Genomic DNA, 16,119 nt, shown 5'->3' on the forward strand with positions numbered 1-16,119 from the left:
TGTTAATTGTTGTGGTATAAGAGAACAGAAAAACAGTTTGTGGGGTTTTTTTGTTGTTTTTTCCCATTCGGTAACCTATCTTCTGATCACTTGATTAGATGATTTGAAGTTGTCTTCTATTTTTTTCCACTCTTTCATGTCCCACCTCTAATTAGTAGTTTCCCTTTATTAATTCTCCTTCTGTATTTGCCAGTTTTCATTAGATTATGCTGTGGTAAGAATAAATCCCCCCAAATCTCAGTGGTTTGCAACCCATAGTTGTATTTTTTGTTCAGGTTATATGTTGGCTGTGGGTTGACCACAGCACTGATCTGCTCTATGTGTCTCCTTCATTCCAGGATCCAGGTTGAAGAACAGCCCCAATTTGGGATATAGCAGAGGAAAAAAAGAATGGTAAACCTAGGAATATCTTTTAAAGCCTCTGTTCAGTCATGGTGCAAATCAATTCCATGCACATTCCATTGGCCATAGCAAATGACATGACCAAGTCCCATGTCAGTGGGTTGGGAAAGTATGTTCAAGTATCTGGAATCCATCGTACCATCTATCCCATTTCATATCTCAGTTGCATCCTTTATTTCAATTTCTTTTACCCCTGCCTTAAAGTTTACTTCTTTCAGCTTAGAATCCACTTCCTCAGGAAAGCTTTCCTGATACTGTCAGAATAGGTCATACCTACTGCTATCAGCTGTCCTGGTACTTGTGCTTCTTCATGGCACAATTGCAATTTATGCACTTATTTAATTTCTGATGTTTCCACTAGACAGCAAGCTCTATGAGAGCAGAGACAGTATCTATTCTGCTCACCATTTGATCCCTGGCACCTAGAAGAATGTCTGGCATATGGCAGTATTCAATAATTATATGTAATTGATTGAATGCTTTAGTCATGCCCATGTCATCCCTCCTCTGGATTATTGAAAGAATTCACCAGTAGTTTTTGACATCTAATTTATCCTTTTGCCATCAAGGTCTGCTTCTGAAAGACTTACTCTTTTCATATCATCTATTCAGTCTTTCAGGTCAGCCTACCCTTTTGAAGTTTCCTGAATGTTTATGCTTTCCCAGACCTCTGTCCTTTGCATATGTTGTTCTTTCTGTTGAATTCCCTCCCCTCAGTGCTCTGCCTGATAAAATCCTATTCATCTTGTAAATCTCAGCTCTGAGGCTTCCTCCTCTGCTGAGCTTCCAATGACTCTCAGAGTGGACGTGGGCACCCATCCCTCTGCTTCCACATTTTATGTGCTCCATTTTAGCAGTTATCATGTTGTGCTCTAATGGTTTGTGTGCCTCTACTAGACTAAGCTCCATGAGACCAAGAGTAATATTTTATTGGTCTTTATGTTATTCAACAGTTAATATGGATCCTTGCACGAAGCAGATGCTCAAAAATTGCTTGTTACAACTTTGCAAGCTATAGTTAACAAATGCCTCATCTATCCAGAAGCAGCAATCAAAACTCATGTAAACAAATTCCATCCTCTTCAGGCACAAACAAAACTTCAGCCTTCCAATCAGAAACTACTTACTTTTATTATACACCGAATGTTAAACACGGTTAGTGGTTTTTCAGTGCACATTAGAGAAAGGAGAGAGGGACTTCTAAACAGAGGCCTAATGACAACAGCAGGAAGTGGCCACTGATGGTCTGTCAGTAAACCCATAGAAGGCACCTGGCACAGCAAACATGCGTACCTTCCTGTAGCAGCTACAGTCTTGTTTCCCAGGCTAGGACCTGCTTCCCACAGCTCCTTCCTACAATTCTGAGCCTGGAGACAGTCTCAGATCTGGAAAAAAACAAACACATTCTTCTCAGCTTCTCAGGTTTCCCTCCTACCTGAAGGGGAGCAGGAAAGACTCTGAGGCCGGCCTGGACTATCTGCATTTCTAAAAATTCCCAGGTGATGATGATGCTGCTGGTCTGGACTTAAGAATCACTGGCCTAAACAATGGAACTCTGGCAAGAGCACAGTGAAAAACTCTGATCAAACAAAAAAATACAGAATATTTCATCCTTGGGCCGGCCCGTGGCTCACTCGGGAGAGTGTGGTGCTGATAACACCAAGGCCACGGGTTCGGATCCCATATAGGGATGGCCGGTTGCTCACTGAGTGAGCGTGGTGCTGACAGAATATTTCATCCTTGATCAGGCACTTCTTGCTTCATTTAGACAGGTGCCTGCATTTTTTATTTTTCTAATGAAGACTTGTGACTTGATAATTTCCACTGGTGGAACCAGTTGAACTGGATATTTACTTAGATCAAATAAACACTGTTACACAGTATATAAAAACAGATTGTGGCATTCTAATTTCCTTGCAAGGGCAGTTCTCAAAACCTACTCTCTCATGGATCTATAGCACTGACTCATATTTAGACCAAAAGCACTCTAAGCATCATCAGAACTCAGCAGTGCTCTGTTCTTTGCTGTCACCGCATCCCACCCCCTATCAACAAACTTTACAGTAGATATCAGAATTTCTTATTAAACCATTGAGTAGTTGCTAAGGAATCATATAAATCAACTTCAAAATTAATTACCTAATGATAGTCCCTAATGTTAAATAACTTATATTTATTGAAAAAATGTTAACAATGGGGAAAGTCGATGAAACATCAAAAAAAAAAAAAAAAAATTGAACACAGTTGCAAGAAGACCAACATTGGTGTCTTTGGAGGACTATAACTTGTGTCCTCTATGCGACTCAGTGATGGCCTTGCAGCTGGAGCACTGTCTCTGTGCAGCTGTAATATGAAAGAACCAAGGTGGTTGACTTTGATTTTAAACCAGAATTGTCACTGATAATGTGGAGACCTCCCATCATTCCCTTAGCAAGACTTGGAGAGAAGGACGAATTATATTCAGTGAATTTATATTTCACTGATGCTGAAACATCAAACATTAAAACCTGTTTTGTAGTGCAGCATCTCTGAAATTCTGATGCATTTTGCACTGGATGGCGTTTCATGAACATGGTTGGCCAGGTGGTAGTCGTGATGTGGTGTCCTCTGTGGGTTGGGATGGCTGAAGTTTGACCCTATGCCCAAGCCCCCATTATCAAAGACTAGTTTAAAGCCTAACTCTGAGTCTAGGGGAGGGAGGGCAGGAACACAGTCGAAATTGCAAAAGTGCTCCACTGGAGAGTGGGCGGCCCAGGCTGCGTGGGAAGGTCGCCGAGCTTGCCCCTGCAGCATGATAAGGTCTTCCTGCTCCAGCGACAGCAGCGAGTGCTATCAAACAAATAGCTCCCGGCTTCGGAAGGACCGAAGGCATTTCTCCTGCGTGAGCACGGGCGTCCCACGCGCGGCGCAGCCAAATCGGTGAAAGCTCCGCCGGAGTCCAAAGGGGTCTGGGTCCTTCTGGGTTTATTTTTTATTTTTGCCAGGGCGAGCTCTGGCGATCTTGGCACAATCCGGGGCGCCTGTGAGTCTGAGCTGGGAGGTGGGCGTGGGCAGGCTTAGGCAGAAACATTAAGGCCTTTGCCACCTGCTCGAAGCAGGGGAGTCCTCAGGAGCCCCCCCGGACCCCTCCTCCTCCGCGGACCCCGCCCCAGGTTGGGCGTGGCCGGCGTGCTGCCCGCCCCTCAGAGGCGGAGCCAGGGGGGGTCTGTGAGCGGTCACGTCCAGCAGGCGGAGCAGCGCGGGGGGAGGCGGTCTGGGGAGGCGCCACATCCGGCGGGTGCCCGCTACTCCATAAAGCCGCCGTCGCCGGAATTTTGCCTCCAGCTGCAGCTCCAGGCTCTTCTCGGCTCAGGAGCAGCTGCTTCAATGCCCCAGAGCGGCCATGGGCGCCCCGCACTGGTGGGACCAGCTGCGAGCTGGCAGCTCGGAGGTGGACTGGTGCGAGGACAACTACACCATCGTGCCTGCCATCGCCGAGTTCTACAACACGGTGCCGGTCGCGGGAGCGGGGATGGCAGGCGGGAGGGGGCTGACCCCATGCGCCGCAGCGCCTGGAGGCTGGACGTGGGTCCCTGCGTGTATCTGGGGCGTTCCCTCTCCGGGACCAGAGTTGTCCCACGCCCCCTCCTCTGCTCCTGTCCCTACTCCTGACATCTGGGCTCAGGCTCATCCTCCTTCTGTCGACCCTATTGTTTGTCCCCACCCGTTCCGGAGCCAGGGGTCTATGTCAGCCCGTTCTCCCAGTTTGGGTCACTTGGGGGCGGTGAACCCGCCGGGACAACTACCTTCCTCCCCTAGGATTTCTGTGGCGTGACGCACTTGGGACGCATTGTGCGTTTTTGCCCTGAATACCTGCTCTTGGAGTACTGGGGTGGGGGGGTAGGGGGAGAGCAGGGGGACAGCCCCATCCCACCCCATTACGCTGACTCGCCCCATCCCAAGAATGTACCGATAGTGGTTGAGTTATTTTTGACTCGAGTCAAATTAATTACTACTAGTTCTTTTTTTCTTTTTAGCGACTGGAAGGTACGGGGATCCGAACCCGTGACCTTGGTGTTACCAACACCACAGTCTCCCAAGTGAGCTAAGCCGCTCACCCCCGGTCCTTTTTTTCTTGCCTTTGATGTCTAGTCTCATGCCAGCCCCACATTCAACTCCCCCAGGCCTGTGCTCTCTCCAGTTCTTCAGTCTGGGGAATGAAAGGGAAGTCTGGGAGTGATAATGTGCTGGTTTTCTGGACTTGCCCTAGATATGGGCAAGCAGAAACTTCCCCACTGCAAAATCCTTGTGGGAGGAAAGGTTGCAGTTGGGAGAGGAAATGCGTCTTTCACTGTGTCCATGGCTGGAGATTCTGGTACTGCATGTAAGACTTTGCATGGTCGTTTCTGTGGCTTATCTTTTCACTGTCCTGACATGAAAAACAGGAACTACTGGTTCGAGTTACTGTGAATTTGAGGTTACTTAGGATTTTTCCCTTTGGATTTATTGGAGAGAACATCCTTGGCAGGAGACAGGTGCATATTGCCTGTAGGGATCTCAGATGATCAAGTCCCTGTCCTTTTATTCATATGATGAGAAAACTGGGTTCATGCTCACATTTCTGGCATGGTTGGGGCCACAATCCAGAAGTCTATACTCTCCCCTCAGTGCTGAAACCCATGGCTGCCCTCCACACAAATACTCCTTTTTCACGCCCAGGCTAGTTCCTCAAGATAATCTGGCCATAGGATAGTGTAAAAGATGAAGTTAGTTGAGGTGGCTGCACCTTACCTATTGTACAGCCTCACAGAGTATGCTATCAGATATGGACAGGTGCACAAGAAGATGGGCTGGAGCGGTGCTGGGTACTTTCAACTAGGAGAAATACCAGGGGTAACTCATCTTCTCCATTTGTAAGTGGAAAATGCAATGAAATACTAAGGATTTCACCAGCGTTAAAGTAGAAATGACAGCCTGGTGACACCTGTCAAGGTAATTATCTGTGAAGTCTGAGGCTCGCAGAGAGCGTCAGTTCTAGTTATTTGGGCCAAAAAAGCTAGTGTATCACTGCTCTGAGCCTGCTTTGCAAAGCCCCAGAGTGCTGGATGAGGGGAGAGTTTATTTTATCTTTGCTGTTAATCTAGTCCCATTGGAGCTGTTATGTAGTGAGTGCCAAAGTCTTTTTTAGAAATGAACTGTTGATCTTCAACTGCAGTGTCTGTGGCTGATTAGCTCAGCTGGTCCATCTGACAAACCTTATTCCTTGGAATGCTCGTAAACCACAAAATTTGCTTTGGCAAAGCGGAGAGCTTAAGGTCTTAGAGAAGTAGTTGGTCACCTAACCTTGTTGAGTGTAGGTCCACAGAATTTAGCAAGAACCATTTCTTCCCCTCTGTTCCCACGGCCCTACTTATCTTCTGATGCTTATCACAGGACATACCAGTGTGTATTTTACTCCTATATTAAGGAAGACAGTGAACTATTACTTGGTGATAAACATCTTAAATCTTCATAATAAGTAGCAGGTCTAATTATCCGTTTTATAAGAAGCTAATTAGCATTACCAATTTTGAGAAAAAGTTAAAGGGATTGATGATGTTAAATCAGGAGAGGACTGGGAGAGGGATCTAGAACCTTCTTAATGGGTTTCAAGGGTAGCACATCACTACTACAACTTCACTTACTAGTGGCTGTCATTCATTGTTTGCTGTATGTCGAAGCTCTGCTGGCTACTCTATACTTACCCTAGGCAGTGGGTGCTATTTATTACATCTATTTGATAAAGGAGGAAATTGGGGCCTAAGTAGTCTATGTAACTTGCTGAGGTCAAGAAAATGACAGAGCTGGAGTCAGAACTTGATCCATTTGACTCTACCAAAATAGTTCTCTTGAAGATCTAAGTGCCACTGTAACTTATTTAGATTTATTTGTTTGGCATAGAATAAGTATTTATTATTCAGTCGTTCTTTACCTTAAAACTCTTATATTGGGACCATTTTGTCTATAGGATAAAACTCATGATATTTGATATATAAAAAAAGTTTGTTTAACGTAGTTTTTCATTATTGTTGTTTATTGTAAAAGTAAAAACATAATCGTACTAAAAAATTAGAGTGTGGAAGTTATAAAGTGAGAAATACCCTTTCCAGACATTTTCTAGGTATGTAAAAAGCATGTGCATTTGTGTGTGTGTATAAAATATGTATGTATTTTGTATACATAAGTTTTTTCAACTCAACTGAGATCATACCCAAACTCTTCTGCACCTTGCTTTTTTCACTTAGTACGTCTTGGAGATAGTCCCATATTGGCTCATATAGAGCTGCCTCCCTCTTTACATTGTCTATACAGTACTACATTTAATGGATTGACCATAATTAATTTAACCAGCCAACTCCTTAGTTGTGGACATTTAGGGCAGTTTCTGTTTGTTTCACTGTTTTCCTTTTGGTTTTTGAACAGTGCTTCAGTGAATATCTTTATACATGTATCTGGATATATTTTTGCAAGTGCTAGTCCTAGATGGGGAATTGCCATGTCAGGAAAAATATTCACTTTAAATGCCGATAATTATTGCTAAATGTCCCACCAAAGAGAGTACACTGATTTAACTTCCACTGACAATGTTTGGGTGTACAAACATTTCTTTTGGGCTGTGCAAATCATCTTGCCTCACGTCTTGTTCTTATCCTTTGCTTCAGCCAAGTTCAAATAAATCTTCCAAGAACCCGAAATTTTCTCTCACAGCCTTTTACTCATTCACATTTTGTACAGTTTCTTCTCTGCACATGTTTATTGAGTTGAATTCCTTTTTATGTTTTAAGTTTTAAGCCCTGTTTGGAGGAAAAAAACACCAAAGTGTCTTTCCTCTGCTCTTACAGCACAACAAGCAACACAGAAGACAGACTGCTGTGTCCAAATGTGTGGGGATTTCTCCCCACCAGCAAGCAAGCAAATCAGTTCTCCAGCGGACACCAGCTGGGTGTCCTCCAATTCAATTCTGGCACTATTTACCTGGAGATAGCATCAGATCCCACAGGTTGAGGGTTCAGTCCCCAAGACTGCCCCCCACCTCAGAGGCTAGTCACAAGCACAGGCCTGTGGAACTTCTCACCAACTAGTTATAAATTGTGGTTGCCACAACTTCCTCCTTAGGTTTGATTAGTTTGCTAGAGTAGTTCACAGGACTCAGAGAAACACTTACCTTAACTGGTTTATTACAAAGGACATTTTAAAGGATATGAAGAAATAGCCGGATGAGGAAATACACAGGGAGAGGTCTGGAAGGGTCCTTAGTGGAGGAGCTTCCCTTCCCCTGGAATTGGGATGCTCTACACTCCCAGCACACGGATAAGTTCAGCTGTCCAGAAGCTCCTGAATACTGTGTTCTTGGGTCTTTTATGGAGACTTCATGGGATAGGCATGATTGAAGCATGGACAACCATGTAGAAATGTGATTGGACAGAAGGGGTATGATCTAACTCTAAAAGACTGGGTGGGGAAACCCAGCAAGGCTTGTCTGTTCAGATTCTTCTTGGCCTCTCTGTGCAGCCTTCCTTCCTCCTGGGCATGGGGCAGGACTCTCTCGGAATAAAGGTCTTATGACTTACAGTCAGTGGAGTGGGCCAGAGAGTTCAGGTAGCCACAAGGGCTTTGCCGACCTAAGGAAGGTCAGAGAATTTCCTGCCTCAGGAAGAAAATGGAGTAGATGAAAGGTGAACAGGAGAAGGTCAGAGAGCAGCATGAGCCAGGAACTGTGGATGAAAACCAATACATAAATACCGTGATATCACAAAGTTACAGTCACATAGTCCTAGCCACTTTGGAGAAAAGTTGGGTTTGCCTTTTAACCACTGGGCTTGGCCTTTGGGGACTCCATTGCTGGGCAGTGACTCAGGAAGACAGAAGGAAATCAACTGGTGCTGAAAAACATGTTGAAGCAAAATACATGCATAAAATCAGCCCAGATCTGTCACCTCCCCACTGCCCCCAGTCATCAAGATAAGGAAAGTAGAGCTCTCTTTATATGACAAAGTCCACCTCCCACTATCTATAGAGCATGTCTATCTATCTATCTAAGCATTTACTGGGCAATTACTGTGTGCCTATCACAGAAACCAGAACTGTAAGCAATCAGCTGTTTATGAACTTACTGTTCAGAAATTTACAGCCAGTTGTTTTCCAAGTGTTTATCTTCTCTCTGGGAAAATGCACATTCAGATGCATCAGGATGAAACTGCAGTGTGTTCATGAGGTTATTTTGGAGCGAATACTTCATAGGATTTAATAGAATGAGGAGTTTTCAAATGAAATAATACATTTTCAAATTGTGATTTCCTTTTGGTTATAAAATATCTGTCTCTAGGCATTAAACCAATTCTCCAAAGGATAATCTAATAATAGGCTTTAAAAAAACATCCCTTGGCTGAACTATTCTACAACTATTCCACACAATTTTTGAGGGGAAGTGTCATTTCTCAGTAGAGATAGAGCCCTTGAATCTGTCTTAACCACGACTCATTTGCTTTTCCATATTTCTTTTGGCATTCTTTCCTCTTTTTGTCTTGGGGAAAGTCTCCCTCTAATTTGATCTTTTCCTTTCCATATACTGATGTCTTTAAAAGGGGTGGGTGGTGGAGGCCAAGAGGCCTTGGTAGATGGGCTATGCAGGAGCAATATGTGATTTTAGTGTTATTTGGGAAATGTATCAGAATTGTGCTTCTAATATGTGCATTTAGAAATAATGTGTGAAGTTTTAGAATTTTACTGTATGTTAATAAACAGTATCATGCCTTTGTGAATAATATATAAATACATTTAAAAGTGACTAATGTGTACATTGGGTGGTGGTAAAATAAATTGGTAGAGCCATTTGGGGGACAGCTTGGCAGTAGTAGATAGCTGCACTTAGCTGAAGCAAAAGAGATTGAGAGGACTTGAGGCGATAAAGATATACTGGGATAAAAATCAAAATGCTTTATATTTCCCAGCATTGTAGGTGGGAATGTAAATTGGAGCTCCATCCCCTGGAAAATGCCTAAATAAACTTCTGCCATCTGCAGCACTTATAGCAAGTGAGCTGAATCCATATTAACTAAGATGAAAAGGTTTGCAAGGCATATTGTTGAATGAGGAAAGGAAGCTGCAGAGTGATAATATTACAATATATGACATATATGTATGTATTCATGTAAATGCAAGAAAATTACTTGAAGACTATGTATCTAGAACAGTGGTTATCTCCGGGGAAGAGGATAGAAAGGGAACTTTAGCTTTGTAATGTCATGTATGTGAAGGGAGAGAGATCAGGTTTTCAGTTACCCATGGTATGACAATTCTGTCTGTCTTCTCTTTCTCCCTTTCACTTCCTTGCCCCCCTTTCCTCTCCTTCTCTCCCTTCATCTCCTTTTCTTCTTTCTAAATTCTGTGTTTAACAAAAGGAAAGCCATATTTAAATCATGTAACGGGTCATATGTGCACTGTGTGTGGTGCAGTTCACAATGTTTAGACCCCAATCGAGGAGTTAAGCCAAGGAACTCAGAATGTGGGTGGTGGGTTGGAGGTGAAGATCAGCTTGGGATCGTGGAAGGAGCACGAGGTGGCCCAGCTGGCTGGATGCTGCCCTGGCTCTGCGGGTGACTGCCTCTGTGACCATGGCCAGCCTTGGAGCCTTTCTGGGCCTCGACTATATCACCTTATAAACAAGGGATTTTTTTAAAGATCTTTCTTAAAAAAATGCTCTTAAGGATTTCTGATTCTTTAAATGAGTTCATTGAATGTTCAAGGCTGTGATCATAACAATGAATGAAAGCTACTGCCTATACCGTACTTGGACCCTTGTCCTGATCCTTCCTTACCTGCTTCCTGGTAAATGAGAATTGGCTGTATTTCCAAGACTGGGGACTTCCAGCCACCTGGGACACCTCAATTTATCCATATTCTCACCCAAAGTCGCCAGTAGCTCATTGGGCTCCTTTGTGGGAAAGAAAGATCTGCATCAGAATGGACCAACTAGAAAAAGGAACCCCTTTCTCCAGAACGATGTGGCCCCACTAGAAATTTCCATCCTGGATTTTAACCACAGGCAGAAACCTGGCTCTCATTGCACCCATGACAGGATCTTGTTCTCCCCCTTTTACTTGTTTTACTTCTCTTCCATCCTATCTTCCTCCCCTTTCTAAAAACTGTATCACACCCAGTCCCTCTTGTCCCCAGATGGTGACAAAGGCAGGCGTTGCCATTCCTGAGGTTGCCAATCCTTAACCTGTACTGCACCTCAACTTCCGTTGTTTGCTGACGCGTTTTATTTAGTTGTGCACCAGTGTGATTCTTAGGCCTGGGAAAGCCCTTCTGCCCTGTCCCCTTCAGTTCAGTTCATGGTGGCTTTGAGGCCTCCTGAGTGACCTTTCTGTATTGTCTGTCCAATGTGGGTGACCACTCCTTTCTTCTGAAAGCCCCTGTGCCCTTGGCTTTTCAGACTTCTACCCCTTACACCTACCTCTGAATGCTTTTTTCTAGTCCAGGACCCCTCCCACCCCATCCCCACTGGTGTTGCTCATTTAGACTTGGCTGTTGTCTTCACATTCTGCACACTTCCTCAGTGTGCACGGTCCTGTAGAAAGAGCCCTTCACTCTATACATTTATCTCTTTATCACTTCAGACTTTCTAGGATGGCCTTAATTTAAAAATGAAAAATAGAATATAACGAGTGTTGACAAGAATGTGGAGAAATTAGAATCCTTGTGTATTGCTGGTGGGAATGTGAAAAATCCCTGTAGAAAACAGTTTGGTGGTTCCTCAATAAGTTAAATATAGAATTACCACGTCACCCAGCAACCATTAATGGATAAATGGATAAACAAAATGTATTGTATCCATATAATGGGATATTATTCAGCCATAAAAAGGAATGAGTTTGGTTAGAGTGCAGCCTTGTAACACCAAGGTCAAGGGTTCAGATCCCCTACTGGCCAGCTGCCAAAAAAGAAAAAAAAAAAAAAAGTACTGATACATACTAGGACATGGATGAACCTCAAAAACATTACTTTAAAGAAGCCAGACACAAACATATATTGTATGATTCTACTTCTATGAAACATCCAGAATAGATTAAATCCATAGGGGAAAAAAGCAGGATGAATGGTTGCTGGGAGCTGGCGGAGGGAGGAATGGGGTGTGACTGCTTAATGGGAGTAGGGCTTCTTTTTGGGGTGATAAAAGTTTTGGAATGCTTGATGGTTCCAGAGGTGATGGTTGCACATTATGAATGTACCAGATGCCACTGAATTGTACAGTTTAAGATGGTTAGTTTTTATGGTACATGAATATTACCACAATTTAAAAAATTCAGAAAAAAAATCAAAGCTGGCTATGAGTGCCTAAAAAATACCCCAAAAACCAGGCAAACAAAAAATTAATTAAAAAAATTAGAGATGAGGTTCTAGAGTTATGCTGTCCAGTGTGGCTGTCATTCCCTCAGGTGGCTGCTGAGCACAGGAAATGTTGCTAGCCCAAGCAGAGACTTGCTGTAAGTGTGAAATTTACACTGGACTTCAAAGCCTTGGTATGAACAAAAGAGTGTAAAATATGACATTAATGATATTTTAATCAAATGACAATATTTTGAAGATATTGCATTAAGGAAGAGGTATTGTTAAAATTTAAAAAAGCTGAATGCCCCTTGGAGACATAACATCAAGATTTAAATCCATACTGAAGTCTGCAACATAAAATGATATTATTTTGAAGCTGGGAAGGAACTTATAAATTTGTTCTTTACCTAAAAATAGATTTTGATTAGGGTGAGAAAGCTGACAAAGGGCAACTAAGGGAGAAACTAGCAAGAGTCCTGTCTTCATGTGGGCTCAGGAGAAAAGGCTGGCCTGGCTGGATTGGTAGCATGTTGAGTTCTTCTTACCCCTTCAGTAAACTGTTTCTTATCATTATTTAGCATAGGCCTTATCTTTAAAAACATAAGTGCAAGTAAACTAGAATGCTTCATAATTAATCTGTGCAGAAAAACAATAAGAATTATTGGCTCTTTAAATCAAGAGAGGGGCATGGGCAGCTTTCATAGATTGAGGTATTTTAGCTGCTCCTATAATCAAGAGGGGGAAAGGAGCCCTCTAAATGGTCATTAAAGAAGTTTAAAATTTTCCCGGTTTATATCTGCAATCAGAAAAAGTGCAAGAGCTTAAACAAGATGTATAGCCATTATCCCAGTTTACAAAGGACCGATTTTGAACAAGCTGCTTTATTTCTTGCCCTTTTACTTAATATTCATCTTTTTGTTTTACATTTCCCCCCACAGATCAGCAACGTCTTGTTTTTCATTCTACCGCCCATCTGCATGTGCTTGTTTCGTCAGTATGCAACCTGCTTCAACAGTGGCATCTACTTAATATGGACTCTTTTAGTTGTAGTGGGTAAGTACATTTGTTTGGGAACATGGACTGAAAGGGAGGAAATGGTATTCTGCATACTTCCTGTCCCCTTTGAACATGTTTTGTAAACCAAAGTCACTCTGACGTCTTAGCAAGCTTTTTCACTTGCTTGATGCCAAAGGAGGATTCTTTTGAATACAGGCTTGATAACAAGGTTGGCTGTAACTATCACTTAATTGCATTTGAGACTTTATTTGTGTGATAGCTGATGGTGTTGTGCCAGTGCAGTTTCTGACAATGTCTGAAGAATGTCATGTGAAACAATTGAACTCTGGTGAGACTGTGGTTTCTAATGGACTTAAGTTTAAAAAAATTGAGATGTTTGATCCCTCATTGTTCTGTGAATTACTTGTGTAATTTCCATTTCCTCCCACAGGCAGGTTGGGAATTCTTAACAGTAAGAGAATGTTGACTTTTATTTATGGCCTGTTCCCACGAGGGCTTGGTGGATGAAGACAGAGTGTGTTTGTGGAATTTTTAAAGTTTTGATATACTGATATTTGGGCCCTATTGAGATGCTCTTTCTAGACTTGAGGTCTGCATGCCTGGGTGGTGTGAGTTTCTTCCTTCAGTTTCTTTTTTCAGAGAGTGCAAGTGATCTGGTGGTTGTAATAGCGGTTGGTGAAAGGGCTATCCTTCACAGTGTATTGAGTTTTTGAGTCTATTCTTCTATGGTGACCTTATTCATTGGCTGTAATTGATTCTAGGAATTGGATCCGTATACTTCCATGCAACCCTTAGCTTCCTGGGTCAGATGCTTGATGAACTTGCCATCCTCTGGGTCCTGATGTGTGCTCTGGCCATGTGGTTCCCCAGAAGGTATCTGCCAAAGATCTTTCGGAACGACAGGTAGGCTTGTGCTGAACATTTTTCCATTTGCTTCTAGGTGCAGTACCCAATATAGCAATGTGTATATCAAGAAAAATAGCACATGATTGAGCTCAGCCTGGTGGTGAGCTTGTCATATACCTGTTTAGTGTCCACTGATTATTTTTATGATCTGACAGTATAAATAAACTGGTGGGTAAAAAGAGGGAATTTTAATAATGCTTGGGGAAGAATTTATATAACATTCGTAACAAAAAGTCAAATATCTCTCGTTTGATATGAGCAAGAGTGGACAGACTTTCAGTGAGGGAGAAATTTCTGGATGGTAGTTCAAAGACCTTTGATTTCCTGCTAGAACATTTCTTTGAGTCTCGTTCACCTCCACCAATCCAGCTCCACCAGTTCAAGAATTGGTTCGTGAAGCTACAGATACTGTAGTTTTCAAATTGCGTTGTTTTTGCTTCTGATGAGGGCAACACACACACATACACACACACACAAACACATCTCCAAGCTGGAAACCCAGAATTTCAGGAAGGGATGTATTTTAATGTCCATTATGTTAGGATTATATGGTTATTATTCATTCAGTAGATTTTTTTTTTTTTTTTTTGTCCTTTTCGTGACCGGCACTCAGCCAGTGAGTGCACCGGCCATTCCTATATAGGATCCGAACCCGCGGCGGGAGCGTTGCAGCGCTCCCAGCGCCGCACTCTACCAAGTGCGCCACGGGCTCGGCCCCATTCAGTAGATATTTTTGAACACTTACTTTTTATTGTGTATTTTTCTAGGCAGTGGGATAGAGCAGTAAACAGAACAGCATGAGCTTACACTGAAGTTGGGGAGCTTACAAATCAACCAACCAACAAACAAAATAAGTACTATAGTGTTAGAGTGTGATAAGTACTATGATGAAAAATGAAGGTGGTAAGGGTATAGCGGGAACCTGGGGTGCTGATTTAGAGTCTGGCTGGAGAAAGCCTTTCCGAGGAGCTGTGTGAGGTTTGTTACTCTCTGGAGGAACAGAGGAGAGTTAGCCTGATAAAGATGAGAAATGTTACCAGAACACATTACCCACGTATCTCTCTGTAGGACACTGTGTTTTGTCAAAATATATACATAGATAAATAGTCTGAAGATATGGATTCAATGAAGCAAACTGTGTGTACCATGGGAAGAGTTAGAGCAGGAAAATGGAAGAATTCATTGCAGTTTTTCTGGCACTGTGAAAAGGAGCAGAACTACACAGCTGAAGTAGAGGAGTGTCTGTCTATGAAAATTGCTGGTTGCAAAAAGCACATTATAGAACTGAGTGTGAGATATCCTAATTTTAGAGTGAATAAATTAAACCTTTTGAGTATATGTTGTGTTGTTTTGTTTTGTTTGGCAGCTGGCTGGTACAGGGATCCAAACCCTTGACCTTGGTTTTATAACACTGCGCTCTAACCCACCGAGCAACTGGCCAGCCCTGAGTATGTGATGTTGTATGTGCACAAAAATGCCCGGGAGGGTGAAGACACCAAAATACTGTCATTGCCTGTTCTTGGGCATCGGAGTGGAGGGGAACTTCCACTTTTACCTTTAATCATAGTTGGTTGAAGTTTTTTTTTTTTACAAGGAGCACAGGTTAATTTTTAGTACTAAAAATTTATTTTTAAATGAGGTAGGGAGAAAACATACTTTAAAGGGATTAGCTGTACAATCTTAGTCCTGGGAGGCAGGATTTGAATTAAATAGTATTATCTCTGAGTATTATCTAGCAGATAGAAATGCCCCCAAGAAGGTTAGTTATCAAAAAATGAGAGAGAGAGAGAGGGAGAGAGAGAGAAAGAGAGGGAGCTGTGTACAGCACACCTCAAAAGGTGGGCGCTCCTGGTCTTAGGTGAGGTGTGGTTCTCCATCTTGCAAGGCCTGCTGCTCAGCAGAGAAAGCATGCTTTAAAATGTGGCCGGTTGCTTTAGGCTGTCTCCAGGTGCTAGTCTTCTTGTTTGGTTTCCTTGTTCAGCTTCAGGAGAAGCCTTGTGAGGCAGGGAAGGGGGCTGAGGGCAGGGGTGGAGGTGGGAGGCACAAGGCAGGGTCATGAAGTGGTTTTGTGGACAGGGACTTTTTGACTCTGCCTGAAAAACAAGCCATTGACCTTTTGGCTCTTCCTCCTGTCTCACAAGGTGCCCACCAGTCACCTTCAGCCTTTCCTGAAGCCTGGTGTATGTTAGGTTGAGAGCGGAGGAGCCACTTTTCTCTTAGATCTGACCTTTCAAGGGAATCTGAGTGAGAAATTAAAGAAATGGAAATAAGCGTTTTGTTTATTGTTCATGGCTTTCTGGAGTCCTGGGTTGAAATTCCAAGTGGTAGTTTTTTTTTTATTTTATTTTATTTTTTAAAGGTGACCGGTAAGAGGATCCTAACCCCTGACTTGGTGTTGTCAGCACCACGCTCACCCAGTGAGATAACCGGCCATCCCTATAT

At 42.9% G+C, this 16,119-nt stretch overlaps 1 protein-coding gene across 3 annotated transcripts in view; it reads left to right on the forward strand.

The window, feature by feature from the left end:
• Positions 1-3,712: 3,712 nt before the first annotated feature.
• The window catches only part of ACER2 (alkaline ceramidase 2), a 34,666-nt gene continuing 22,259 nt past the window's right edge, over positions 3,713-16,119 (forward strand). For 2 of the 3 annotated variants that reach the window (XM_063080831.1, XM_063080833.1), the window contains exons 1-3: positions 3,713-3,892; positions 12,693-12,807; positions 13,533-13,674. In XM_063080831.1, coding sequence (XP_062936901.1) covers positions 3,785-3,892; positions 12,693-12,807; positions 13,533-13,674 — 365 coding nt within the window. In that variant the 5' untranslated portion in view covers positions 3,713-3,784. The other variant, XM_063080832.1, reaches the window with a different exon arrangement.

This window comes from Cynocephalus volans, chromosome 16 (assembly GCF_027409185.1).
Source record: "Cynocephalus volans isolate mCynVol1 chromosome 16, mCynVol1.pri, whole genome shotgun sequence".
NCBI lineage: Eukaryota > Metazoa > Chordata > Mammalia > Dermoptera > Cynocephalidae > Cynocephalus > Cynocephalus volans.